This window comes from Anser brachyrhynchus (genome assembly GCF_964034855.1).
Source record: "Anser brachyrhynchus genome assembly, chromosome: 20".
In the NCBI taxonomy this organism is placed as follows: Eukaryota; Metazoa; Chordata; class Aves; order Anseriformes; family Anatidae; genus Anser; species Anser brachyrhynchus.
Window position 1 is genome coordinate 3808511 of NC_137713.1, and position 26247 is coordinate 3834757.

The 26247-nt window shown below is 45.9% G+C and overlaps 4 protein-coding genes across 7 annotated transcripts in view; 2 read left to right on the forward strand and 2 right to left on the reverse strand.

The window, feature by feature from the left end:
- Nucleotides 1–101: 101 nt before the first annotated feature.
- On the reverse strand, nucleotides 102–7269 carry SMG8 (SMG8 nonsense mediated mRNA decay factor). Its single transcript, XM_080563011.1, has 4 exons — nucleotides 5126–7269; nucleotides 4042–4187; nucleotides 2782–3657; nucleotides 102–1053 (listed from the first exon to the last, which is right to left on the reverse strand). The coding sequence occupies exons 1-4, from the start codon at nucleotides 6813–6815 to the stop codon at nucleotides 856–858; spliced, it is 2910 nt and encodes a 969-aa protein (XP_080419137.1). The 5' UTR covers nucleotides 6816–7269; the 3' UTR covers nucleotides 102–855.
- Nucleotides 7270–7732: 463 nt separating this feature from the next.
- PRR11 (proline rich 11) lies at nucleotides 7733–12194 on the reverse strand. Of its 3 annotated transcripts, XM_080563037.1 has the most exons (10): nucleotides 12043–12194; nucleotides 11716–11824; nucleotides 11132–11285; nucleotides 10493–10615; nucleotides 9954–10205; nucleotides 9717–9815; nucleotides 9122–9231; nucleotides 8935–8997; nucleotides 8743–8839; nucleotides 7733–8245 (listed from the first exon to the last, which is right to left on the reverse strand). In XM_080563037.1, exons 2-10 carry the CDS (start codon nucleotides 11820–11822, stop codon nucleotides 8177–8179), a joined length of 1074 nt encoding a protein of 357 aa, XP_080419163.1. In that variant the 5' UTR covers nucleotides 11823–11824; nucleotides 12043–12194; the 3' UTR covers nucleotides 7733–8176. The 3 variants fall into 3 exon arrangements, with proteins under 3 accessions (XP_080419163.1, XP_080419161.1, XP_080419162.1); XM_080563035.1 differs by lacking the exon at nucleotides 12043–12194 and having other exon boundaries at nucleotides 11716–11983; XM_080563036.1 differs by lacking the exon at nucleotides 12043–12194 and having other exon boundaries at nucleotides 8935–8994; nucleotides 11716–11982.
- Nucleotides 12195–12509: 315 nt separating this feature from the next.
- On the forward strand, nucleotides 12510–24285 carry SKA2 (spindle and kinetochore associated complex subunit 2). 2 transcript variants are annotated; one of them, XM_080563039.1, is made up of 7 exons: nucleotides 12510–12704; nucleotides 18977–19066; nucleotides 19832–20008; nucleotides 21279–21365; nucleotides 22564–22603; nucleotides 23021–23153; nucleotides 23800–24285. In XM_080563039.1, exons 1-7 carry the CDS (start codon nucleotides 12525–12527, stop codon nucleotides 23924–23926), a joined length of 834 nt encoding a protein of 277 aa, XP_080419165.1. In that variant the 5' UTR covers nucleotides 12510–12524; the 3' UTR covers nucleotides 23927–24285. The 2 variants fall into 2 exon arrangements, with proteins under 2 accessions (XP_080419165.1, XP_080419166.1); XM_080563040.1 differs by lacking the exon at nucleotides 23021–23153.
- Nucleotides 24286–25423: 1138 nt separating this feature from the next.
- The window catches only part of TRIM37 (tripartite motif containing 37), a 28156-nt gene continuing 27332 nt past the window's right edge, over nucleotides 25424–26247 (forward strand). The window contains exon 1 of the mRNA XM_080563010.1: nucleotides 25424–25579. Coding sequence (XP_080419136.1) covers nucleotides 25559–25579 — 21 coding nt within the window. The 5' untranslated portion in view covers nucleotides 25424–25558. The remainder of the gene's footprint in view (nucleotides 25580–26247) is intronic.

A 26247-nucleotide genomic window follows, 5' to 3' on the forward strand; every position in this document is an offset into this window, starting at 1 on the left:
AAAGCTCTGCCAATTTAAGCATCATGTCACGCAGCTTTAGGATAGTGGCGTAATTACCAGAACTCCCATAATTTGAGATTCACACTAGGCCAAAAGCTTCCTTTTAACAACCCAAAGTCTGTTTAATCACCACAAGTCAAGCTCTACTGACAACTTAAGCTGGAGGTGCTTATATTGAACAAACTTCCAGTGCTTTAGTTTTCACAAATTTACCAGCAGGTTTAGTTTCCAAAGAGATCTGTCACTCCAAAGTATAAATTTAGGTCAGCTTTTTAACAAAATCTGATCTATGAATACAAATGCCGTAAAAGATTTCAACTTGGTATAGAAACAAGCAGTTTCTGGCTATGCTAGTAATACAAATCAGAACTGTAATTATTTTTTTTAAACAAGACCAAAGGTGAACAATTTCTCACATCAACACATTAAGAGCATCAATTCTTTGCAGACTAATAGCCTGTTTAGAAAGAGAGATTTTGCCCATCATTGTCTCAATATAACATAGGAAAGTCTTGATTTCAGGCAATGGTCATTTTTAAGTATTCCTAAATAACTGCGTAAAAAGACACGATGGGGAAAAGCATTATCATCAGAACATGTAATAATATAGGCTCAGGATGATAACCAGCTTTTATTTTTTACATACAAAAATTGACTCAACAGAAGACTTACATTTTTTTCTTTGATTCACTTCTCCGCTTTGATATCTGACTATTTCCAAAATGTGTTCCAGTGAAATACAGTGGGGTTCACTAGATCACAGTGATAACTGTTAGGTAACAAACATGAATCAAAAACCATAATTTGGGTTGAAGACCGTCTTTTTAAACTAAAATCAATCTACCAGAACAATTCTTACTGTGTAATCGCTTTCAGTATTCCTCGAAGAACTTTGTAACTCATTAATTGTTGGCTTTCTTTTGGAGGAAAGCAGGGTCCACGTTCTGTCACGTACGCATAAGGAAATCTAAGCACCCAGAGACCATCAGCTGGAAGGGTTATTTCCTGTTTCTCAGGGTAAAATACAGGGCAAGGTGGTGGCCCTGGCTGAACCTGAAAACAAGAAGGAAATGCGTAGATAATTAGACATCATTAGAATAAAAACTTAAGAGACGACTGAATCCAAGGAAGTCTGTTAAGTCTCTAAATCTTGCCTACAGTCAAGATCTTACCCACTTCAGCACATCCCAGGACACCACTGTGCCACTACCATGAGCCATCCACAAGATTCCATTTCTACCATTGACAAGATGCTGAATTTAAGGCTGCAGATGTGGCTGTCATTGGTAAAACCTTAACACAAACACAAGCCATGCCCCTCCAACGCACTAAACACTGCGTTATCAGGGGATTTCCAGTACTGTAGCACAGATGTGCCTGAACCATTACCTAAACCCATGTGCTGAAGGATTTTAGCAACATCTAATATAGGTCATGTATAAGTCATATTAGAAGATTGAGAAAGCCTTATTCACATTAGCAACTGACATGTGGAACCTACAATGCATAGCCTAACAGATTTTCCAAGTGAAAACACACCCTTAGGAGTCATAAGGTGTGATATAGGTGTAACCTGGGAACAGAAAAATAAGTATCAGCATAAACAAAACCTTCAATTCCTGCCTCAGTTCCAAACAATAACATGATAGACTGCTAATGGCATTAATTTTCTTCCGCTGCACCCCACTCTCCTCTAAAAAGATAAATTGAAATGCTCCCTGGGGAGTCAGATGGCTGACAGTTTTCACACACAAAACCTCAGAGATTAGCAAGGCAGGAGGACAAGAACAAAATTAAGCAACTGCTGAACTAAATTGCATGTTTTTATAATACTGGTGGAATTTTGGCTGTTGGGAGTCATGTTTCAGTCAGTATTCTTCCTTTAACTTCTAAGAAGAAACAGGTTCATACCTGATTAGTTGAAGATTTCCCATAAAAGAAGCCAATTCCGTTGCTTTGTGATTCCGTATTAAGGATCTTGTAGCACTTCTCGAACAGCTAGAAGGGCTACAAGATGTTCCAAATCTGCTTCCCCTCCCACCGTTCATATGGAACGCATTTGGTACTGACTCAGTGACAGTACCATACAACGAGCACCGATATGATTTCTTGCCATATTCTAACAAATAATGACCACCTATGTACACACTATTTCATACAGCAGTAATTGAAGGATGATACACCTGCCCATATGTTACAGCCTTAAAAAAAAGCATAAGTGGAGGTTTTTCCTCCATTTCTTTAATACACACTTGAAATCAGGAAAAAGACCCTCCAAGTCAGCGAAAAAAAAAAAACCACAACACTTTTTCACCTCCTAAATTCAAATGGTAACAAATAATAATAACAAGTCTCAGCAATGAGTCACTGCTTTTCTCTGACTTTTAATATTATTAATTTAATTCTTACAGTTGTTGCTCACTGGACATCTTTTTTAAAAAATAAATTACGTTTTTTTCCCAATCTGAGCAAATGTGATTAATTCACTCTTTATAAAATATATATTTTTAAAAACTTACTTTATATAAAGTGTAAAGCTGGCATAAGCCAATCCTGAAGTTTAAAAAAAAAATACCTGTTTACAAAACAGATACTTCGGGCGCTTTTTGCGACTACTGCTTTGGAGAACTTGACTGCAGTTGTTTTGGGTTGGAAAGAGCTCCTTGTAGCACCCCGCTGACACCCTTTGCCCATCACCTTTGTGCCTTCCAGTCCTGCAGTCAATGCTGCAACGCTCAACGTTCCCTCTGCAGTGACCACATTCCCTTTTGCATTTCTTACCTGAGGCGTCAATGTTATTTGCAGCGGAGCATCCGGAACCACCACAAAGAGTCTCATGAACTGAGCGTAATGTGGCTTGAGCCCTCGCCCCTGAGTCGACGACAGGATGTAGAGCGGCATGTCAGAATTGAGGGCTTTGATGGCGGATTCCTTTGGCCCCCCGCCCATCACTTTCATGACCTTATCGGGTCCTGAACACATGAACCTCCTCCCACGTGCATCTTCATATTCAAATCCTACGAAAGCTCGAGCGATGTCATCTCTCCGTCTCCCTCTTCCCATCACAACTGCGCTTCTCTTTGCAGGAACGGCCTTGTTAGGTGCAGGCCAAGAATTGGTATCTAAATCTCCTTCATCTTCAGTTCTCGTCCTGATGACAATGTCCCAAGGCATTAAATAGTTTGTTCCCGGGATAAAGCCTTGTTGGTCTAGGCCCGTGTGGAAGTTATAAGCCTTAGCAGGCCCCAGCTTAACCAGTGACCAACTGGAGAATTTGGGCAAGAGGCCCTTGGGGCAGTTAGAGTGGAGCATCCCAGGGAGGTACTCGACAGTGGATGCCTGGCGATCTACCAGGCTCGGCCTTTTCTCACTTTTGGAGTCCCCACTCTGCCCGTGACTTTCGGCATTGTCCCCTCCACCCTGGGCGTCAGGCGGGTAAGTGCCCAAGCTGCCCGTCGACTGACCCAGGCTGAGGGCCAAGCTCAGACCTGTGCTTTCTCCCTGAGTCTGAGGTTCTTTTTCTTTTAGTTTCTCAATCTCGCCTTCCGGAGGGGCAGGCGAGGACTCGTCCCTAGCAGGTGCCGGGTCAGGTGTGCTTGGCTGAAACACAGGAAAATTGATGTGCTCCAGTTTCCCACAGCATTTTTCTTCCAGCAGCTATGGAAAAGAAAACGCGGTTAACTTTCTAATTTGTCTCTGGCACAAGCGAATTTAGAGTCACAGCATTTAGCAGGTACAATTAAGGCTCAAGAGGCGTGTGAATCGAAGGGGCAATGGGAGAACAGCCCAGGTACGATGGGCTTAAAATTCACATGAACCACTACACATGAAGGTCCTCCTGTCAGCATGGAGTGGTGCACATTGAAATTGCCCACGCAGCCCATCAGGCAAAGAATTCCTGCTCCCAAGAATCTCTTCCCCAAGCACCATTCACAACTTCATAAAGTTAAGAGGAAACTTATCTGTGGCCGCTTCAGAGTACAGACCTTGCTGATGAAGCAAAAGCACTGCTTGACGCAAAAATAGAGACTTAATAGTTACCTGGTAGAAGTCATAATTTGCTGCTTTGATATCAAAGGGGTCGTCCCGAGGAGCTTGTTTCCTTCCACAGTTACAGGCACCAGTGGAACGAGCCCGGCTGTTGTGGTACAGGATTGGAGGATTTCTGTCTGCTTCTGGCTTCTCACCTAAAAGGGAAATCAATCAAACCCCAGATAAATCACTCACTAGTTCAAGAGATTCTTTGATTCCCTTAATTCACTGCCTCCTCCTTGCTGATAAGTAATTTTACATACATATATAGCAACTCCTTCTCTCTTTCCCACTTTGTATAAAAAGTTCCAGTGTAGATTTTACCACTCAACTGAATCTGCTTTGCTTTTAGAAGCTTTCTAAAAGGCATAAAGACATCTTCAGCCTGCAATACGTATTTCAGTTTTCTATTCCTTGATTGAACTCTATCAAGCTATTAAAAAGGAAGTGGAGGGCACTTTTACTCTCCTGGAAATATTTTTCTTTCTGTTCACTATTTCTTATTAGAAGAACTCCCGTGTAACACCTCCAATCAGCAATTGAGAATCAAAGTTACTACTAACAGCAAACTTGTTCCTAAACATTGCTCAATAGAAGTGGGGTCGTGGTGTCTGTCTTACATAGCATTTAGAGGATGCAAGGGCATAAAGCCATGAGAACAGTTATTGGAGATTACGCCTTTATAACACTGACAAAAAAAACAGTCCCCTACCATCTGTGGTTTCTCTGATGTCCTAGTCCTACGCGATGCAAACGCATCGTATACAGTCCCAGCCCGTGCAATGAGCTGCAGAGGATGAGCCTGAATTGGTCACGGAAGCTAAACTGCCTCCAAATCAGAATGATCCCTCCTGGCTGTGAGTGGGCATCTCAGCAGGGCAACGTAGAAGAAACCTGCACAACAGCTCTGCTGTAATTAGTGCCACTCAAGGAGGATGAAGCTTTAGTGGCGCCAAGCTTCCATATTCACGTCCTTCCCATGTTTTCATCTTCCATAAACACGCAGGAGCTGGTGCTCTCACCCTGAGACGTGACATTTTAAAACAGGTACAAAATTAAACCACGAGAATCAATCCCAACCGAGCTTCTTTACCTGCTTTCGGGAGCAGATGAAACTTGTGCACGCAGTGCTGGTCAGTTAAGCTGCGCTCCTCGCACAGCTGATGTCCGTTGCTCCAGAACTTGTAACAGTCCTCGTTGAGCTGCATGGCGTACTTGTGGAAGGCTGGGCCGCGCGCATGCTGGCTGTACACACGCAGGGCCTGCGCCAGCTGATTCTTATGGACCGTCATGGTGTAATTGTGGGGCAGGTTGGACTGATAGGCGCTGTGGGCCATGGGGAGGGCTTTCTGGCAACGGTTTTCAGAGAATTTGGTGTCTATATCTAAATAGCCTTCCAAGACTTTGATGCTGCCCATGATTTTGGAGCTCAGTTCCCCAGTGAGAGAAGTCGGGTCATCGTCTTTGCCTTCGATGGTCACCTCGTACAGCTTTAGAGCCGCAGCGACCCACTTCTGGTAGGTTGGGAGCTCAAAGTGAGAGGGCTGCGGGTTCCTCCCCACGCTGTCGTCAAAGCCCTTCTTGCTGAGCACCAGCTCCACGTGCTGCCACAAGAACTCCTTGAGGGTGCAGTCCACCAGCTGCCCGGAGGAGCTGGAGCTGCTGCTGCTGCTCTCTGCGTAGAAGGACAGCTGCTGCCTGCCGTGGCGCATCATCTGATACCTCCTGGGTCCCGACAGGGTGGGAGCCAGCAGCGAGTCCGTCTCCCTCATGGTGCAGTTGCTCCTGAGCTGATCGAGCAGCATGGCCACGGGATCCTCGCCGTCCTGGGCCCCGCCAGCCACGATGTACACGAAGGCCTGGTTGGCGGGCACGGTGAAGAGGCAGTTGATGCTCTGGTTGGTCAGCACCCTGCTCTTGCGGAAGATGCGGTAGATCTGGTCCTCCAGGGCGTGCTGCAACCTCCTCTTGGGGGAGTGCTTCTTGGGGGGCGGCTTTTCCAGGTGGCCGCAGGGGTCCTGGCCCCTGCTTGGGAGCGGATCCACCTTCAGCGCCCCGTTGAGCTGGAAGAGGAAGAGGAGGCGCGGCGGGCAGGGCCTGCAGTTCAGCTTCCACTCCTTGCCGACCGGGCAGTCCTTGATGGCAGCCTTCAGGGAGGGCAGCACCTTCTGCCGCAGCCCGTCCAGCGCCCTGAAGACGCGGTCGTAGGTGATGTCGAAGGAGCAGGTGGGGTGCACCAGCAGCAGGATGTGGCAGACGGAGAAGAGGTAGAGGAGGCTCAGGCAGTGCAGCTTCTCCTGGTGCTTCCAGAACTCGTGAGCCTCGGCGTGGGGCAGCGGCCCGGGCCCTCCGGCCGCGCTTTCCCTGCTCTCAGCAGCCGCCAGGTCCCCGCAGGCCTTCAGCAGCTGCGGCGTGTCGCAGATGGAGGTGAGCACCAGGTAGAGCACCCTGCTCTCCTGGCTGTAGTACGCCTGCAGCTGGTTGTAGTCCTTGGCCGCCGGCTCGCCCTCCGGCCCCGCGACATCTCCAGCCTCCTCGGGGTCGGCCGGCTCGAAGAGGGGGAAGACCTGCCGGTCGCACACGGTGCTCACCAGGGCCGCCTTCTCGGAGCACAGCTGCAGCGCCGTCTTCCCGAAGATGCCCACCACGCACACCTCCTCCTCGCCGGGGGACGAAGGGGACGGCCCCGGCCCCGCAGCCGCCGCCCCCCCGCCGCTCCCCTCGGCGCCGGCCGCGGCCGCCAGCAGCAGCTCCCGCAGGCTCACCGGCCCCGGCAGCGGCATGGCCCGGCTCGGCACGGCCCGGCACGGCTCCGATCGGCCCGGCACGGCCCGGCCCCGCGCCTGCGCCGAGGCCGAGGCGGAGCCTGCGGCCCGCACGCCCGGCGGGAAGCGGAAAGGGCGGTGGGGGAAATGCGGGCAGGTGGTGCCGCCCCCCCACGGGCTGGATTTGGGGTGCAAGGCCGGGGCAGCCCGCAGGGGGTACCCGCAGTGCCAGGAGTGCCGCCTGGTTCCTCTCCCGATGCTCCCCAAAGGCTCGGGGCAGCCGCAGAGGGCTGGCAGCCCGTGCCGCAGCTGGGTCGCTGCTGTGCCACCGCACCCGGGGCTTAGTCAGAGAATCCTTAGGGCTGGAAGAGACCTCCAAGATCATCTGGTCCAGCCATCACCCTACCACCAGTGTCCAGTAAGGTCTCCCCTGAGCCTCCTCTTCTCCAGACTAAACACCCGCACTTCCCTTGGCCGCTCCTCACAGGACGTGTGGTCCAGGCCCTTCACCAGCTTCATAGCCCTTCTCTGGATGGGGTTGTAGTGTCTCGCTGTCCTTCTTGTACGGAGGGGCCCAAAACTGAACGCAGCACTTGAGGTGCAGCCTCACCAGAGCAGAGTACGAGGGGACAATCGCCTTCCTGGCCCTGCTGGCCCCACTACTCCTGACAAGACCAGGATGCCATTAGACTTACACAAAGTGGTGGCTCTCTGGAAAGCAGCCTCAAGGTCTGCTGAAGGCAAGTCCTTGTCCTGAGCGGAGGGAAGCTGTGGGGCTGGCACCTCATGTGTCTGCCACTGGTGGGGAACTCATCACACCACTCTAGGAGCCCTCCCCTTACTTGCATCGAAGCAGCGCAGTTCTTGTAACACAACAGCTGGTCAGACACCAGCCCAAAGTGACACACATCACAAGTACACTCTTAATCACGTCATTGAATTGTCTGTGGGAAGTTGTAGGCTCTCACTTTAATAACACTGCTTAACTGCTTTTCTTTGGATTTACACAATTACCATCGAGATCCTTGTTACAAAAAAATGTAAAAGCAATATTGAATGTCAATAAACAAGCACACGTTTATATTACAAGCAGAATCAATGCCAGGAACGTTACAGTCCCTGCTTCAGCAGCAGCCAGGTCTCAAAAATCTCAGGAAATTTCACTCTTTTTTTTTCCCATTATCAGAGAAGATGGAACCAGTCTGAGACACACTGGAAATATGTTGCCTTTGAAAAAGGCAGATTTCCCATAGAGTGTTTTCAAAATGCCCCCTTCTCAAATGTACTGCATTTACTTACAGATTCATTGTCTGCGTGACATAAAAATTGGATTCAAGTGGCTTCCTGACCACAAACGAAAAATACATTATTCCATAAACCTACTTCTGTTCATCAAAGCTGCTTGCAGCACTCAGCCGGGCTGGTGAAGGACTTTTTGGATGAGCCATCTGGTAAAACAAGAACAGGGTCAGATCTTGGAAAATGAACTCAGTACTAATTGCTACTGAGATAAAATATGATGTTAACTGACACTGACATTATTTTAATGCCTGACAGTGACGGTATTTTAACTTAACTGACACTTCATAAAAGAAAACAGACACAGCCAATCCTCAAGACATTATTAACCCTCAGATTTTGTCCTCCTGGAAACTGGAACTCCGATGCTGGAGATAGCACTGAAAGCATGAAAATGGCCATCAAAAAAGGAACTTCTTAGCATGGTCAAATAACCAAAGATGGGCATTCTGCAATTTCCTTACCATTAAAATGGAAATCAGCAGAACCAGAACCCCTCTTTGTGGGTACTTGGCACTTTTGGATGAGAATTATGGAGAGATTACCTAACGTATACCAATGGCACTGCATCGTAAGACAAAAGTCAGTATGCAACTGTATGGATTTTAAGGCCAGCTCATCGTTACAGACAGACATCACAACTTGCCTGAAATTTGCGCCGTAGTGCCTGTGTCATTATTGGTGTCAACCCGGTCCCACACTCAATGTTTTCTTTATTGTTTAGTGGAGTGCCACCCGGACTTCTGAAAAGATTGGGAACAAGGGGAATTAGTTCTCTAATTAAATTACTTCTCTAATTTTATTTAGAAAAACAAAACAAGAAGAGAATGGGACTTACCTTTGTATATTGACCTTCTTAAGATGTTTTCGAAGATCTAACTGATTTTTAGGCGGGGTACTACTAGAAAAAATGTTAAAATGAAACATTTTCCACTGTGTAAATAGTGTTCATCATTGCTCTGAACAGAAAAATCTGTTCTGAACAGAAAAAATCTAACAACAAAGAAAGGAAGAAAGTGTCTTACGTTAAGGAGTTTGTAATGTGAGCTGATGGCTTGGATTTAGATCTCAGACTAACACTTTGTAAATCTGAGACTGTAATTAATGCCCTGCGTGTCTTCACTGGTGATCCTGCCTGGAGTTAGAAAAGAAATGTTACCACAGATAAACTTGAGAAGGCCTCGCTGATCCGAGATCTATTTAATATTGATATTCTGAGAGATTTCTATGCTTAGGGTTTTTATGCTTTTTTGCATCCTGAAGATTTTGATGCACCTTGGACAAAGATAGGGTTTATTTAAAAAACAAAACTTGTGCAAACAAGATTTTGGATAGGCAAAAGAAGGTGCAAAATATATTGATAACACAGACATAAAGCTACACGCCCTTTAAGATTAGACCTGTCCTGCACATCAGCTGACATTAGTCACTTGATTTCTTCATTTCAAATGCCCACATGCAGAATTAGAAAGATTCCTTAAACCTGCTCCCTGAGTTTTTACAAGAGAATTCATTTATTGAAGAATTCTATGAAGTGCTAAGAAAAGCACCATAGGAAATACACTGATTCCAGTGCAGAGCTGGCCCCAATACACCATTTATCCACGTCCTCTGGTTTACCTTGTCCGTTCTCAGGTTGCTCTCCGTCTTCTTAAGTTTTACATTCAGGAGATCTTTGAGAGTGATCTGCATTGGCACATCCTTTTTTTGTGATGGCTCCTGAAAATAAAAGGTGGTTGGAAGGGCAGTTAGGATCAGCAAGTGACCCATCCTTCACGACGACATGCGTTCCCGATGAACTGGGTCCAAAGAACCCAGCCGGGAGTGCAGAAACAGAAGAACCTTCTTACTCCCTACCAGAAGCGCTTTAGAGCCGTTGCCCCGTTTGAGGAGGAGAGGTGCTGGAGGCAGTTTTGGTGGAGGCAGTGGTGGTGGTGGTGGAGGAGGAGGAGGCGGAGGGGGTGCAGACACAGGCTGCAGCTGTACTGCAGGAGGCACGCACGTGGATGACAGCGGGTCCGTCTGCGTTTGTACAGGAGCACCCAGCATTGTTTTATTGCACTTCTGACAAATAGAATTTTCTGAAGACGAATTCACAACTCCATTCATCTGAAAACAATATAAACAAACAAGAGAATATTAAATCCACTGATAAGAGCAGGTAGAATTTAAGAGAAAGGAGCTTGTGGCTTCATTTGATCCAGAAGACATAGATGCCCTCTTAGGATGCTCACCAGAAAACCAGTTCCCTTTAGCCATCAAGTAACTGCAGCTTAGTAATGCTGAATGTGAAGAGGTGAAGCACTCCCCGGAGAGGAGGTCTTGATTTTCTCCTCACTGACCACAGACCCCTACACAAGCAAACATTACCCTGCCCCAAAGGGATTGACACTGACCTGGAGCATTCCCTGTAGTCTGGAAAATTCAGTTTCCAATTTTTCCAGCTGCTCTCTGAATGTGTTTAGCTCCCTTAAGTAGATTTGTGATGGAAATATCGTCTCTTTAACTACCTTAAAACTCTGAGCATAAAAAGAAACAAAATGAATATTTTCAGTTATATTTCCAGATACAGAGGCCTGACTACTGATGTAAGTTCTGTCACAGGGTCTTCTCACTGAGGTCAACAGAAAGGCACAACATGAAGATACACAGTTTCAACAAATACTTCCTTGGCAGAAACCCAAGGAGCGACTTCCTCAAGAAAGCCTTTTAACTTAATCCAGTAATTCTAAGCTGTAATTCACATTTGACGTGAAAAGTGAACACGGTCACCTCTGCTATTGAAGACTGCAACCCCTGACACTGCAAATCCTGCTGACGCTGCCATATACAATTTCACATAAGTGTTTAATGTCTACGGTGGCCTTAGACATTTTCTCATAGTTATTCCTTCACCAATAAACACCATATATATATTTAGATGTTTCAACAGACATAATTAAGTTTACAGCTTAGTTTTCAAATTTGACATATCTTGCATTGAGTTCTAAGGCTGACCTCACGCACTAGAAAAAACAAAAAAGCATAAAACTTACCTGTGCAACAGTGTTCTGGCACCAGCAATACAGAAACGACACCGTTGTTGTAAGAGGTTTTACCATGTTTTTTACACTGGGCAAGGCTATTGACCAGCGTGAGGATGGATGGCTTGGGACAGAGGATGGGTCCAGCGGAATATCACCTGCTGACCTGGAACAGAATAGTTCAGAATGAGGTCATAATTATATTCCTATTTAAATATTTATAGTTTCAGTCTTTGAAAAAAGATAACAGTGGGCAAATTACAACTACTAGCAACAGCAGGTGCCAGCATAGTAAACATGAGCACACAGGCCAGGAAAGGCTAGAGAACACCGTGAGAAGTGCTCCAGCACCAAACAGATTAAAAAAAGAAGAAATATTTCAAATCTTAACTGCTTCTCCTACACGTTAAAGTTAACAATAGATGGAGGAGTAGAAGATCAACAGCTGACACAGCTCAACAGCATCCAGGCCAGGCTCTCGGTAGCCTCCAGACGCCGTTCTGCTACCTCAGCTCCACATACCATCAGAAGCAAAGAGGGGACGCAGAAATTAAGTTAAAAAAATCAAAAATTTAGTCAAAAACGGAGCCTCTTACTGCGGCGCGGCACAGCCCGAGCCGGGGGGTTTGGCAGCACCTCCTTTCCCTGTCAGGCGACATTTCGCTCTGGCTCTGGCTTTCCGTCGACGTTTGTACTTGGCCATTCCTGTCAGAAACGGAGGGATCACGGTGAGCGTGTGGAAAAAACGTGAAATTTGACGTGGGGGCGGCAATTTCGCCATATAAGGAGAAAAGGACACGGAACGAGGGCGGCCGGGGAGGGGGCCCGGGGTCGGGGGGGGAACCGGGGGGCCGGGATCCCCGGCCCCCCGGTTCCCCCCCCGGCCCCGGTCCTCCCCCCGGCCCCCCCCGGCCGCCGCTCACCTCACGCCCGGCGCCGCCGATTCAAACCGGGCCCCGCGCGGCGCGCAGCCAATGGGAGCGCCGCTCTCAGCCGTCCCCTCCCTTTCCCCCCGCGTAAGCCGCACGCTGATTGGTCGCTAGGAGGACGCGGGCCCCCTCCCCATAGCTCGACGGGTGAGGTGAAGGGAGATGGGGAGGGGGGGAATCGCGGGCCTGGCGCTGCTCCGCCCTCGTCATTGGGTGGAAGGGTTTGAGTCTGACCAATCAGATGCGGGATGGAGGTGGGAAAGGCCAATGGGGTGGAAAGGAGGAGGGCACGAGCACCGCGCTCCCGCCAATAGCAGCTCAGCGCTCGCTACGCCAGCCAATCCCCGCCCGCCCCCACTCCGCCCCAACGTCGTCTCGCGGCGCTCCCTCCGCGAGCCAATCCCCGCCCTCCGCTCCCCGCGGCGCCCAATGAACAGCCCCGTACCTCCGCGAGGGTTTACATCCCCTCCCGCCCAATGGCGGCGGCCCTCCCTCAGCGCCCAACCAACGGGAGGCGAGCTCCGACTGACAGCTGCCCAATGGCAACCTCCGTCTCTCCGCGGCCCGCGGCGCGGGGGGCGGGCATCTCCCCGCCGCCGCCTGAGGAATGTCAACTATTCAACATGGAGACGGCGCTCGCCAGGCTCGAGACCATGGTGAGGCCGGGGCGGGCGGCGGCGGGGCTGGGGGGCGGCGGCCGAGCCCCGGAGCTGCCTCCTGAGGGGTAGAAGGGGGCCGCGGCCCTTAGGGGGGAGGCAGCGGCTTGGGCACCGGGGGCGCGGCCCTCACAGCGGCCGGCTCGGGCTGGGCCGGGTTGGACCGTTCCATTCCGCTGCCCCCCCCCCGGCCGCGCGCGCGGAGGGAGGGGGGGACGTGGAGCGCCGCGCTGCCGGACGAGTCCATTCCTCACAGCGCGGGGGGAAAGGGGGGGGGGGGGAACTCACACCTGGGCTGTCCCATTGTCCCCGCGGGGTGGGGGGTGGGGGGGGCGGTGAGGGGAGGCGGGTTGGGATGGTCCATTCCAGGCGGGTCGGGGGGGGAGGGGAGGGGGGGGTTGAGCGGCGTTTTCCCGCCCAGCGCTGAGGGGAGGCCGCGGCCCGGCCGGCACCGGGACCGGCACCGGGGGGCGGGGGGGAGCCGCCCGCAGCGCCTCGCCCGGCCGGGACGGGCATTGCCGGGCCGCCCGCCCTCAGCAGCGGGCTGCCCGGGGGGACACGCGGCAGGCGGGGGGCTGCGAGGGGCCCTGGAGGCTCGGGGGGCGCCGGAGCCGTGAGGGAAGCGGGGCCCTGTGGTGGCCTCCGCAGCCCGGGCTCCCTGTGGTGGCTCTCGGCAGCCGCCTCGCAGCTCCCTTCCGCTGAAGTTTTCCACGATATTTTATGCCTACAAGTGCTTCATTTCATTCATAAGTCCGTGTGTGAGGTAAAATGCTCGCGCTGAGGTAATTCTCCAAAATACGGTGCTCCTTTGTGGTGGTTTTTGGTTTTTCTTCGCATGGAGACTTCAGGGAATGTTGGAATTCCAAAAATTTAAAAGTTCTGTGGTTTTAATTGTCCGTTAGGTACATCAATTGTCAAACCAGAAATGGCCTCATCAGGAGATGGGGGAAAGTACGTTATTCACTACAGAGAAAATAATTTCTCCTTGTGTGTGTTTTTTTTTTCCTCCCCTCTGGCAACCTTGGGTTTAATTTCTTAAAAAAAAAAAAAAAAAAAAAGGAAAAAAGAGTTTAAGAGTTTCCTAGACCTTATCAGTACACACTCACATCACCAAAGTGGAGAAAAAAAAATCTGGAAAAATAGAAGGAGCGGCAGGAGAACATGATGGGGAATATTGTACATCAACATTATCCCTTAACCTGATGTGTGCAAGACTTTCACTCTGATACACAGAGCTGGCGTGCTGCTTAATGCTTCCTTTAAACTTTTAGTTTACTTTTTATTGTTCCTTCTGTCACTTTTCTACGCTACCAGTATAGCGCATCCCCGAAAGCATTAGCAGCAGTGGGCAAGTAAGGGTGGCCTGAAAAGAAAGAAGGGGCTGAATGTTGTTAACGTGGGAGCTTGTCCTGCTGACCTGCCTCTGTCGCCTCACTGAGTGACCCATGTGTTGTTGTACTAGGGAGTCACTTGGGGTAAATAGTTGAAGCTGTGATGTTACTTCCGTTAAGAAGTAAAATATAATAATCTGAAAAAATGCCAGAGTGCCTGCATCACTTGAAGTATCAGAGGGTTCAAACTGTTATCTAGTTCTCAGCTTAATTGCACTTTAAAACAGATTTTATTTTGAAGGAGCCATACTTTTGCGGTTATTTTTGTTCTCCTGCAGTTACTGACCTGCGGTAATCATACCGAACACTCAGAATGGTAATGCACACAGTATTTGACTTCAGTGACATACTGCATTCTTGTCAGAGCTCTGAAGTTGTTCCAATTGCAGATTCAAAACCTCAGCCCTGCCCACAGTGTGTGCTTCAGCTCCCTGTGTCCTTTGTTAGTAGTTGTTGTTTTAAAAGCCCAGTTTGAGTGATCTCATTTTTCCTTGTAACACATTTCTCTTTCTGTGTAATTCTGCTTCGAAACACCCAGGCTAGCTGTGTGTTTGTTGTCATCGTAGTAGGTTTTGGTTTTGTTCTTGTCGTTTGTTTGTTTTTAGGGTGTTACGGTTTATTTCACTGTTTTAGTGAAAGCTGTGCCTTTAAAGCTGGACTTCTAATTCCTCACTTTAGGACGTGTAAATAATTAAAGAGGTGTTTTGATTAGCTGCCCTTAAAGTTAACAGGGGAATTTGTATATGCCAGTGGAAGAAGATGGTCATGTGTCATTGTCTTACGATCTACATTACAAGTACACCAAAAGGATCTTGCACTGAAGTGTGGAGACCTCAGTGGGGTCAATTACCTGCACAGGTTCATACAAACTTCCAAAGGTTTGGCGATTCTGGCTTGGTCTTTCCCCCATCCTGATTATCCAAAATCATCTAGGGAATCCATTTGAAAACCCAACTGAATTTTAAATTTTCTCCCTTAGCCTAACACTTTTCTGTGTGAGTCTCCTGTTAACTCCTTCCCGCGGGAGGTGGCGTGCCTGGCTGCTGTCCCTTAGCAGTGCTGGGTGGCCCACGGCACTTCTGTCTTGCATCTTCACCCGTGTTTTTGAACTTTACATGTTTTTATAAAAATGGTGTATTTTAAATACCTCTTGAACAATTTCGCTTACCAGTTTCCTATATGCAAACCTCATTCAGAAGTGTAACGTTTCTTTGTCATTAAGTGAAGCAAAATATGTACATTGGCAACCGTCTCACATACTGCAGCTTTATGTCCCTTGCTTTTCCCTATGCTTACTGTGTCTTCCACCCGGGCTGGCGGGGAGGTTGGATCTCTCCCCAGAAGTGTGATAAAACAACACTTGTATTTCCCCAGAGGTTTTGACGTGCATTTCCTGAAAAGTTTCATTTTAGTCTCATGGAACCAGGGATAAACTCTTGTGTAGGAGCTTAAAAAGAACGATGTGAATGAAAATGCCAGGTAGTCTTCAGTTATCTGAGGCTAGTGCTCAAAGTACAATAACAACAAGTGTTGAATGAACCACAACATCTGTAAGATGAGATTCATTAGGTGACAGATTGTAAAGCTGACCCATTAGCAATGCTTCCCAGTATGCACTTCAGTGGTGTGCAGTGGAAGAAACTTGAGTTTGGTGGACATTCCTTTAGTAAAACTTGATACCAAATGGATAAACTGGCAGATGCCGTGAGAGTGCTTCATTCAGAGCAGTTCAGTTAATTTCTATGACTGTATTTCTGTTGTACTGGACCTACTTTTTTCTCTGAGTGGTGTCTGTCCAGTGCCCTTTTTATGTTGTACTACTAGTGATCGTACACAAAGCAGTGCAATGTTAAAAGGGCATTGGCCAGCAATGCTATCGGCGTTACTCACGGAGCCGCGAGTCCTAAGTCACTGTTGTGTCTGAGACCACAGCTGGTTTGAAAACCAACTTTAAAATGGGATTGAAAACTTTTTATTTTTTTGCACTCACTGTCTCCTAGTTGTTTGCCAAGGAGAAATGTTAAGTGGTATTTAATGACAAATCCCATCGACTCTGTGCATGTGTCCTTAGAAGTAAGTGCCCTGCAAAGAGGAAGGAGCGCTGTACGGGATTCTTACAGGGTTTTCTACAGAAACGTCCTAAGTTGGCTCAGATTGTTCTGCGTGCATCAGCCATCATCCATCTCCCTCCTCCCCGTTCCTCTGTTCCTTGCGTTTTGTTATTAAGAACCGTAACGCTGTCAGTGTTACCCGCCCAGTCCTCAGCCTTTGTATATCAAGTTACTGGTTTTATTAAAAAGAGAAACATCTTTATGGAGACGTATGAAATACACCCCCAGTTCGTGGCCTCTAACAGCCACGAGGTAACCCCAGTGATAATTTATATCCACAGTGTTTGGAAATGAGTGTGTGTTTACGTGCAGTTTAAAGTGACCGAATAAACTCGTGTGTCCGTAAAATGTTCTCTGTAACACAGTTTAAGAACATCTATCTGATGGAGGTTTACCGTTTCCAAATGCTATGAGACAAACCTAAAATTACATAAACTTTGAAATGCAATTGCCAGTTAAAAGAGCAGAAAATCGTGCAAAAATGAATTTCTGACAGATATGTTGAGCATTTTGTTGGGTCTTTTTCTTCCTTTTTTTCTTCCGGTCAGTGGAATGACAGTGATTATGACTAATAATAATGTCTTGAAACGTGAAGGTTCTTGCATGTCTGTATTAGGACTGGGTGAATGTTGCCTTACCAAATGTCTGACCCACAGAAACCGCTGACTTTTTTTTTTCCAATAAGTATTTTGAGTGTATTGATTACTTGTTCCGAATTCTTGCTGCTAACGAATGCTCTGACTTTATTGCACTACTGTACTTTACAGCTAGCAGTGCAATAGTATTGTCAAAGCATCTGAAAGCAGAGCATGCAGCAATGGCTTGAGAGTTGCCTCACAGTTTCTAACACTTTCTGCTAAGCCTGTGAGTAAATTACAACTTTACATCTCATAAAGTGCATTTTCTGTGTGACTGTTGTACAGAACTCATCATACAAATGGTCCTGACCTATAACGCTAAGGTGAGATTCTTGCAGGTGTGTGTTTCCTGAGATACAGCAAGAGATAAATAGTTAGGAAATAATACTATTATTTTTTTTTGTCCTGAATCACAGTAGCAGCGTAGTGTTAATGGCTTATTGTTATCCTGTAAATCTCAAATTATCAGTGTTGAAATATTCCAAGAGCAGACCTTCATGGATAATTTTGAAAGCCACCCATATTCATCGTCTGCATTCCCAAGAGTTAGCAGTCAGAGGAAAGAGATGGAGAAAAGCAGAAAACGATCGTTCCGGCGTGCCTGTCCCTAGAAGTGAAAAACAAAAAACGTTTGCTAATGGAGGAGCACAGAAACAGTTGATCCGTTAGGAAAAGTCCCTCATGAACTCTTTAAAAAAACATAGTGTATTAACAAGTTTTATTCTTCCCTTTTTATCGTACCTCCAAAGCCCACTGAAGTTTGTCACTTTAGCTGTAAGCACTGCTAGTTAATACTTTGGGGTGCAGTTAACAAACAGCCGTATTTTGATCCTAAAAGTCATAATGATTACTTCAGAGTTAAGCTCAACGTAATTAGTGAAAGCTACCATGAGCGCAGTAAGTTCCAAGCATTTCGAACTTGCTTTCATCATAGTCTCTTCCATGACTGTAAAATCTCCCAAATGATTACATTAAGAAAATAATGAGTTTTTGTTGGTTTGTTTTTGTGAACTGGGAAAACTGCCTTTCTTTAGAGGAGGAGTCTTTAATAGGTATTAAAATCGCAGGCTAGAATTAATTAAGTAATAATGCTATCAGCAGACTGTTTTACAGGGCAATTAGATAACTCTCTGGTGGGTTATTTATCCTGAGGAAATAAATGTGATGTCATCAATTTTATTATCTATTATCTATTTATTGTCTGCTCTGGCTTACTGGAGAATAATAAAATGTGTAATGGTTACTATAATAATCTGAGAGAATTCATTCCTCATATAATTAGTAACAAGATCTCTGATACACTTTGCTCTTCAACACTTATTCATAGTTTCTGCTGGATAAACAACCGAGTATTATGGTTTAGCTAGCAGAATTCGTAATGTTTGAAAAGAAAAGTAACTAGCCAAGGAACAGCTTTATAAATTGATGGAATGTATGTTGATATTGGGGGAAAAAAATCAAATGTCTTCTGCAATATGTGAAGATCTGTTGAGAAAAGATGCACTGTTCTTGTGTCTTGCTGTAACTTCCCTCTGGAGTACTGCTTACAACCTCGAGAGGTTTGGCACTGAAAGGGCACGTAATGCAGGAATGGATGGGAACGCTGACATGCGCTTGGGGAACTGTAGGAACACGGAGTAGAGGCAAGATGTAAAGTGAGCAACGAGCTAATTTGGGTTAGATAAATATAAAGAAGCTACAATCAGAAGTGTGTGTATACGCCTGTTGAAATGGCACACTAGAGGAAAAAGCTCGTGTCCAGACCTACGTTTGTACCGGGGATGGCAAATGGGGTAATGTCTGAGGCTGAGAGCTTACACGTAAGGTATCAAAGTAATTCTGCAAAGTGATTTCCCACTGCGTTGCTTTTTATTACCTGGATACTTTATAGCTCTTTGGATGACGGGTTTTAACTTCTAAAATTATAGGATTAGAAGTCTCAAAGTTTATTGCTTTGTACTTTTCAGGCTAGATGTGTGTCAGCGTAATTGGCAACCATCATCTAATGGAATAGATTGGAGGAGCAGAGGCGGCATCTGTCTTCTGCTTTCCTGAAATACAGGAAAGGCAAATGGTTGGGGTTTGTCTGCATTTCTTTGTAAATATACTGTGGCTAATCCTAAATATTTTAGTTCCAGAAGGCAGAATCTGATCTGGATTATATTCAACACAGACTGGAGTTTGAAATAATGAAAAGTCTTCCTGATAATCCGTCAGCAGAGGTAGTATTTTCAAATTAAATTAATAACTTTTATTGCATTCTGTGTGAAGTGGTAATAAATAGGTATTATTCTTTAATATGAAAACATGTGAATGTTGTTTTATCTAGTTGACAGTTTTTTATTATTATAACGTTTTTCTTGCATCACACACCAAGATAACTGGCATAATATGAATTCAGTGCAGAAACTGTCAGAAAACCCTAAATTCTTGGTATAGTGAATGAAGTTCTCCCATGTTTTGCTTTGAGAAATTAGAAGTAGTGTTAACACCTAATTTTTACAGAGGGTATCCTATCTTAGCTATAACTCATCCTTACTGTGAGACCAAAGATACACTTACTAGTCAGCAGTAACTAAATACAGGGCTGGGGATGGATGAGAGAAAGATGAAAATGATAAATGGCAGTGTGTAGAAGCCTTCACAAATAAGTCCCTGCCTCCATGTATATTGTGACATAGTGGAAAAATAATCTTTTTTATTTAGAAGTCCCTAATTTATTCCAAATCAGAAAAGCTATTAAAATTCACAAACATAGTAATGTATTTATTATGGAACCACAGAGTTGCACTGGTTTATTAACACCACCTATCGTTTGTGCATATGAAAAACTAAATGTATAGGTAAAAAATACTCTCAAATGCACTTTTCATTGTAAAGGGTTGTTTCATGTTATATTTTAGTTTTTCTGACTCTTATGCTTTTAAATCCTAAGTGCAGCATAAATTTTCTCGAACAGTTTAAATATACCTCTAATTTCTACATAGGAAAACCCGGTTACTCTCTTAGAAGAACTCTCAGTGGTGAAATCTCGTTATAAAACATTATGTATGCAGCTGGAAAAAGTTTCCTTAGAGCAGAGGGAATCCATGAACGGCATCCGTGCTGCCCTAGAGAACACAATGAAGATGGTTCAGACACTACAGCAACACACTGGTCTTCAGGTAGCAGCCTCATTTTAGTAACTCGGCTCTCACGCTGAGTCTCATGTTAGTAACATGGGCTCTCAGGCGCATGCGTTTGTGTAACCTCTGTGTAGATGTGAGTGGTTTCACTGGGAACTGTTAAATGTATAGGCTCGTAGAAAATAAGAAGAAAGTTTACCAGAAGAAATGTTTGCAAGATTGCAGCTCTTTTTGTAAATCTCTAACCTGATTCATCACTCATTGGTTAAACTAGTGGTATTTAGTCTGAATTAAAGTTATACTGTAAGTGGATAGTATGACATGTTTGAATAGTTTCACAGCGGTGTCAGAGCAGTCCTACTCTGACTTTTTAAAAGTAGCTACCGTAAAGAAATTAGAAAGAAAAACCAATTTTAAAAAAGCTTTTAAGTGACAAATGTTTTTTCACTGTCTAAAATGCGTAAGTTAAAAATACTTTGTAACGTATGGGGTGGCATTAGAGGTAGTGCAAAGAAACGTTTCCTCTCAATATGATAATGCCTGTGAACTCCCCCCCACATTTTTGTAAGTGGTTTTCAGACAATGCTGCATTACAATTTTGAAAAGGTTGTGAAAGCATTGCTTTTGTCCCTCTACAAGTAAGGTGATTTAGTTGAAAAATGTTAATTGATAACGTAGTGGCAGAGATAGGATTGGTGTGACTAAAGCATTCTCCTGGATCTGAGCTCTCCCATCAGCGTTCTGATGACAGTGCCCTGACATCGTGTTTAATCTGTCAACAGGTGTAGGCAAGATAGTGGTAAGTCTTTATAGATAAAACATACCGTATAATGATTTAAAAGACAGCAGTTATTATGTCACAGGAAGAAAAAATATTTTCTCTCTGTGTTCCAAGGATATGCTGCCAAGAATAATTGACATATAGGATTTTGTTAAAGTGGAAGACTCTTGTGTCTCTAGAGTTACATTTAGACTTTTAGCTAATGAAGATCTTGTACTTGACTGTTTCCTGAAACAAAAATTGATTAAACTATTATGGAGAAACTTTAACTCTTCAAGTGAAATACTTCTTTTTATTGAATAATTCATTTTATTTTCATTGAGTCATTTCTAGTATTGTGTTAAAGGAATATTCTGATTGGATTTTCAGAAATACTAAGCTTGTCAACTTGCTTTCCTTTGAAGCAAAGTAGGAATCTACTATTAGTTTGCATGTGAAAACAACTACGCAAACACTGAGTTCTTTTGTAAATATCATCACCCTAGGAACTGGAAGTATCAGAGTTCTTGGTATCTTTTTATTTTCTAGCGCTTGCCTCTGTCAGAAGAAGAACAGACTGCAGCACAGCAGTTAACCTGTCAGACTGTTAAAGAAATGGAATCGCTAGTGGAAGAGGTAATTAGGCCACCAAGTGTCAGTATTCCAGAAACCATTAATCCTGAGTAGCTCAACTCAAGTCAGAAGGGGCTGTTTCTGTACCTTAATATCACTCAATTGAATGGAGTTTTTCAGAATGAGCTCAAGTTCCTCACAAATCTTTCCAGTTTTACTGTGTACTGATTAAGTTGATGATTTAATTTCCTGTGAAATCTTAAATAAAGTTTGGAATATGACCAGCAATAGTTTAAGTGTATTCTAACTGTAATGTGAAAGAACATAAATCTAAACTAATAGTTGTTAAAAAGTTGGATATTCTCCCAGAGCTTCTTGAAGCACAGAGTCTTGGTATAGTTATCTGCAAAGGTTTGGTGTGGGTCTCACAATAAAAGCAAAATAGTGAAGAAAGTCAATAGAGTATAATGGTCTTACTGACCTTATCTTTTTCTACGTGTCTTCTTCCTGCCCTCCAGTTTTCTGTCAAAGGTTGCCTTTCTTCCCTTAATTGCCACGGTTGGTTTGCATGAAAGCCTTCCAGTACCTTTCTGCTTCATTCACTCTGTTTGCAAATATCTTCCCCAACCTTGATAAATGCTCAAAAAATGTTTTTGTCTTTCCATTATTCTAAAGCACTTAAGATACAGCTGGCATAAACAGCCCCAGTGCAAAATGTAGCTGTATCCTACTCCTGCTGAGGCCAGTTTAATTGGTATTGTTTCCTATGTCGTCAGTGAGCGTGTTTTGAAGATATTCTAAAAGTTCTCTGAAAGGCAGAAGGAATGGAAAGATGCCACAAAGGTCCTGGGATTTTTTGTCAGTGCTGTATTTCTTTTTTGGCTGAGGAGAGCTGAGTGTAGCTACCTTTAGGTTGTCAGGACTGTCAGCCTCTGAAGGTTGCCTGAGAATAGGAAGGCCATTTTTTTTCCCTTTGCTGCATGTGCAGTGCTTTCAACTACATCTGTACTGGAATGCAAAGGAGAAAGCTGAAGAGGTTCATCTGACTTGCATATGAATCTTCCTGTTTCCATTTTAAATTTATTTTATTTGAAACCAGGATTTGTTTAATGCCTCAGATTCTGCTGTTGGCTGCAGTGGCTGCAAGATCATTGGTTATCCAATGGTAAAATGTAATTGCTAATACAGAAATGAAATTGCAGAAACTGCTTTCTAAACCAAACTCCGAGAAATCCTAACATTATGTCTTGTTTATTTTTAGCCATTTTGTTCAGGATCTGTAGTTCCTGGCTCAACTGAAGGTAAGTGCAGGAAGAATTTTCCACTGTTTTTTTTCCCGGTTGACCATTAAGTCTGATTCTCCCCACCCCCTACACCTAGCCCCAGTAAGTAACCTTTGGGATTAATACTAATCTCTCCTAAGACTTCCACCTCTAATATTGAACTCTAATAGTTCTCTGCTATTTAAACATATCAAGTTACTACCTAGAATTCAGCAATTAATAACTTAAGCTGTTGTACTTTCTGAAAAAGGCAATTAGTATAAATAACTTCAGCTGACGAATATGGGCTCTTTTGCCCCTAGTACAACAGGGGCAAATCTCTCAGTCAGACCATAGAGACCTATTTCAGTGTTCTCTTAAAAAGAAGTGAAAGTACTGTCTTATCTTTGGCCTGATTTCTGAAGAAACAAATACCTTCTGTTTCCAATGTTTTAGAGTCACAATTCAAACCGTTGACTGATGAAATGCTTGTGTCTGTACCAAGGAGTATCAGAAGCACTGTTAAACTAGCAGACTTGAACAATTTGTACAGGGAGCTATTTAACCACTTCATTGTAAATAAGAACAGGTAAGACTTAAAGCCACTCGTTACTAAGAATTTTATAAGTTGTAAAGAAATTCATCATTTTCAAATGAAACACAAACAGCTAGCTAACCATTTGCTGCTCTGTTATAACTTTGAAATTTGATCTTGCTCCCTGATGGCCTTGCTGGTTAGGTGTATACCCCAAAGTGTTAGGCCATCATACAAAACACCCTAAATTCCTTTGCAGAAAAGTGGCATTTATAATTGGATAATCTACAGTACTGAATGTCACGTTCTTCAGAAACAGGCTGGTTTTTTTGTTTTTTTTTTTTTTCAAAATCCTAATGGTAAAGCCTGACCTTGAACTCCACCACCACCACCCCTTATCTCTCCCACAAGCCCTGACCCCTTCCTGGGATTAGTGCTGCAGATCTCTTGAAGGCGATGGCAAAAGTGAGTAAGTTTTAAGCTCGGAAACTCTGTCTCTTTAATCCCAAAGTTGGATTAGGAAGTGATTGTTCTTAGATTAATGCAGCACAGTAAAGTTGATGACAATCTCAACAATTATGAGAATTATGGAACACTTCCTAAAAATCATTCTTTAAACAATATAGGCTTTTTAGCCATTTTCTGACGGACCTGCTGTTTGATACCCGGTTTTGCTAAATAGTTTGCTCTTGCCTTACAGTGCCGCACTGAGTGTTTCGCAGATGAACAAGATGAATATGAAAGCCACTGACTCAAGAATACAAATCTTAAAAGAACTTGCCATTGTGGAACTTGACAGACAAGGAAATGTTAAATTAGTTGCATAAACGAATGCTCGGTCCGTTCTCATTTGACACACAAGCATCTTCGTCATAGCTCCTGAATTATTAACAAGCAAGTATTTCTTTGGTGTCCGAGTTAAAAGAACACTGTTGGAAAGTTGTTCATGTATCCGTATAGAAATCCTATTTCTAGTACTTAAAAACTTCAGAATGAAAAAATGTTGAGGTTGGAATTTGATCTCGGATATTTATAGGATTACAGACGATGCATTTTTGAACAGTGTTGTTAACCACGTGACGTTTCCATATTCTTGCCTACATTCCTGAGCGGGGTTTTTAAGGCAAATAACCCAAGCCACTTAATTGTACTTACATTCCTGAATAAATGATGAAAGTCAAGGAGACGACGAGGCCATAGATTTATTATGCTGCTGTTTAAATGACTCCTGACCCTGAGCCCTGCCCTAACCCCTGAACCTGGCCCCTGACCCCTCTCATTTTCCTTTGATGTGAACCGGCTTTTGACAGTCCAGTAAAACTGCAGCCTCGCAGAATAGCTGAGGTCTGGAGATGGTCTGGTCCAACGCCCTGCTCACATCACAGCAGGGCCAGCTGCAGCCGGTTGCTCAGGGCTGGGAGCAGTCCTGGGTTGAAAAATTCTGAGGGTGAAAACTTCACCACCTCTGGGCAATATCCTGTAGTGTCTGACCACCCTCACAGGTTGTTTGGGTTGTTTTGGATTGGTTTGCTTGCTTATTTTTTTTTTGTTTATTTCAATCTAACTTGAGAAAGGAGGATATCTGAAGTTTAGTAAGATCCTCTAGATTTTGTGAAACGATGGCCAGCAAAGAAGAGAAATTTAAATTGGTGCCTACACGAAGGGGAACGCTCATTTCTGAGCTTGTTGGTGCCCTGGTCAGTCTATTTGGAGTTTGTCGTGAAGAGGAGCAGGGTCCGTATTGGGCAAGAAAGGGGAGAAAAGGACCGGGGATACGCTGACTTGATGCTGTTGAGTGCCGTTTTACCTACAAGGCTGCCATCACTTCACAAACTGCTTTAAGCATCACAACCCTATCGATCCCCAACTGCTAGGCTTGCTCTTTACTCCCCCTACCTTCCGCAGCGCTAAAGTTCTGTTAGCGCAACGTGGTCCAAGCGACCTGTAAGCGGGAAAACAAGCGCAGCTGGGACAGCGCCTGGTAAAACAAACCGTCCTCAAGGCTGCGGTTACCCCGCTCCATTTCAAACCCCCACGCGAGATGCGGGAACCCATCGGTGCCGGCCCCCCGCTGCCTGGCACCGACTCGTGGGCGCGGGGCAGCGAGCTGAACCCGGCGGCTGCCCCTGCCTCCAACCCCTGCGAGCTGCTGCTCAGCCCCAGGGCCGGGCCGGGCCGGACAGCGGCGCGCCCCGTAACCGCCCCGTTGGAGCCACGGCCCCGCCGAGCCTCCCGCAGCGCGCCCCCGCCGCCCCGCGCGCGCCAACACCCGCCCTTAGCCCCGCCCACTCGGGCGCGCGCGCGCGCAGTGCTGCGGCGGGGTCAGGCTCCGCCCCCCAAACCGGGCGCGCCGCGGCTAAGCCCCGCCCCCCGCTCCCCTCCCTCCCTCCCTGCCCGCGGCCGCGGCCCGGCGCCTCCGGAGCGCACCGGGGCCGGGCCGGGCCGGGGGGGCCGCGGCCATGGACGAGCAGAGCGTGGAGGTGAGCGGCCCCCCTGCAAGGGGCCCGGCCCCGCCGTGCTCCGCCTGGGCCGTGCGGCCGTTAGCGGAGGGCCTGGCCTCCTGCGGGGCGCCTGGCGGCTGGGGGGGGGGGTTGTGTAAGGGGGGTTAAAGCTGGCGGGGGTCCGGTTCCTGGTGCGCAAGGGGGGGAGCCGCTCGGTCCTGGGACAGCCCTCGGCGGGGAGAGCAAGCGGGGCTCGGCGCTGGGAAATAACCTTGCTGTTTGGGGATGGGGAGGGGTTAGGTGGGGCCAGGCAAATGGCTTCTCTGCCGGGGGTGCAGCGGAACCGTGCCTGAAATTGGTCCCTGCTGACCGAGGGTAATCGGGGGGACGTGGAGGGGACAGAGAAACCGTGGTGGCAATGGTAGACGTTAAAAGGATTTAAGTCCTATTAGTCAATAAAATGGTCTGTCCAATGCGAGCCTTCTCATTAGCACTCTGTATCATACATGCACTTAACGTGCTTTTAAATTAGCTTAATGCCTGTATGTTGGAGCTCCTAGGTTTTGAATCCGCGGGTACAGCGCAGTTGTTTCTGGCAACCGTTCAATGCCGTGTGAACACAAGGAGGAATAATATCTCTTGGCTACGGAAATTCCCCCTTGGAAAAAGGGAAATCAAACAAAAAACATATTGCTTAAAGAACTGTG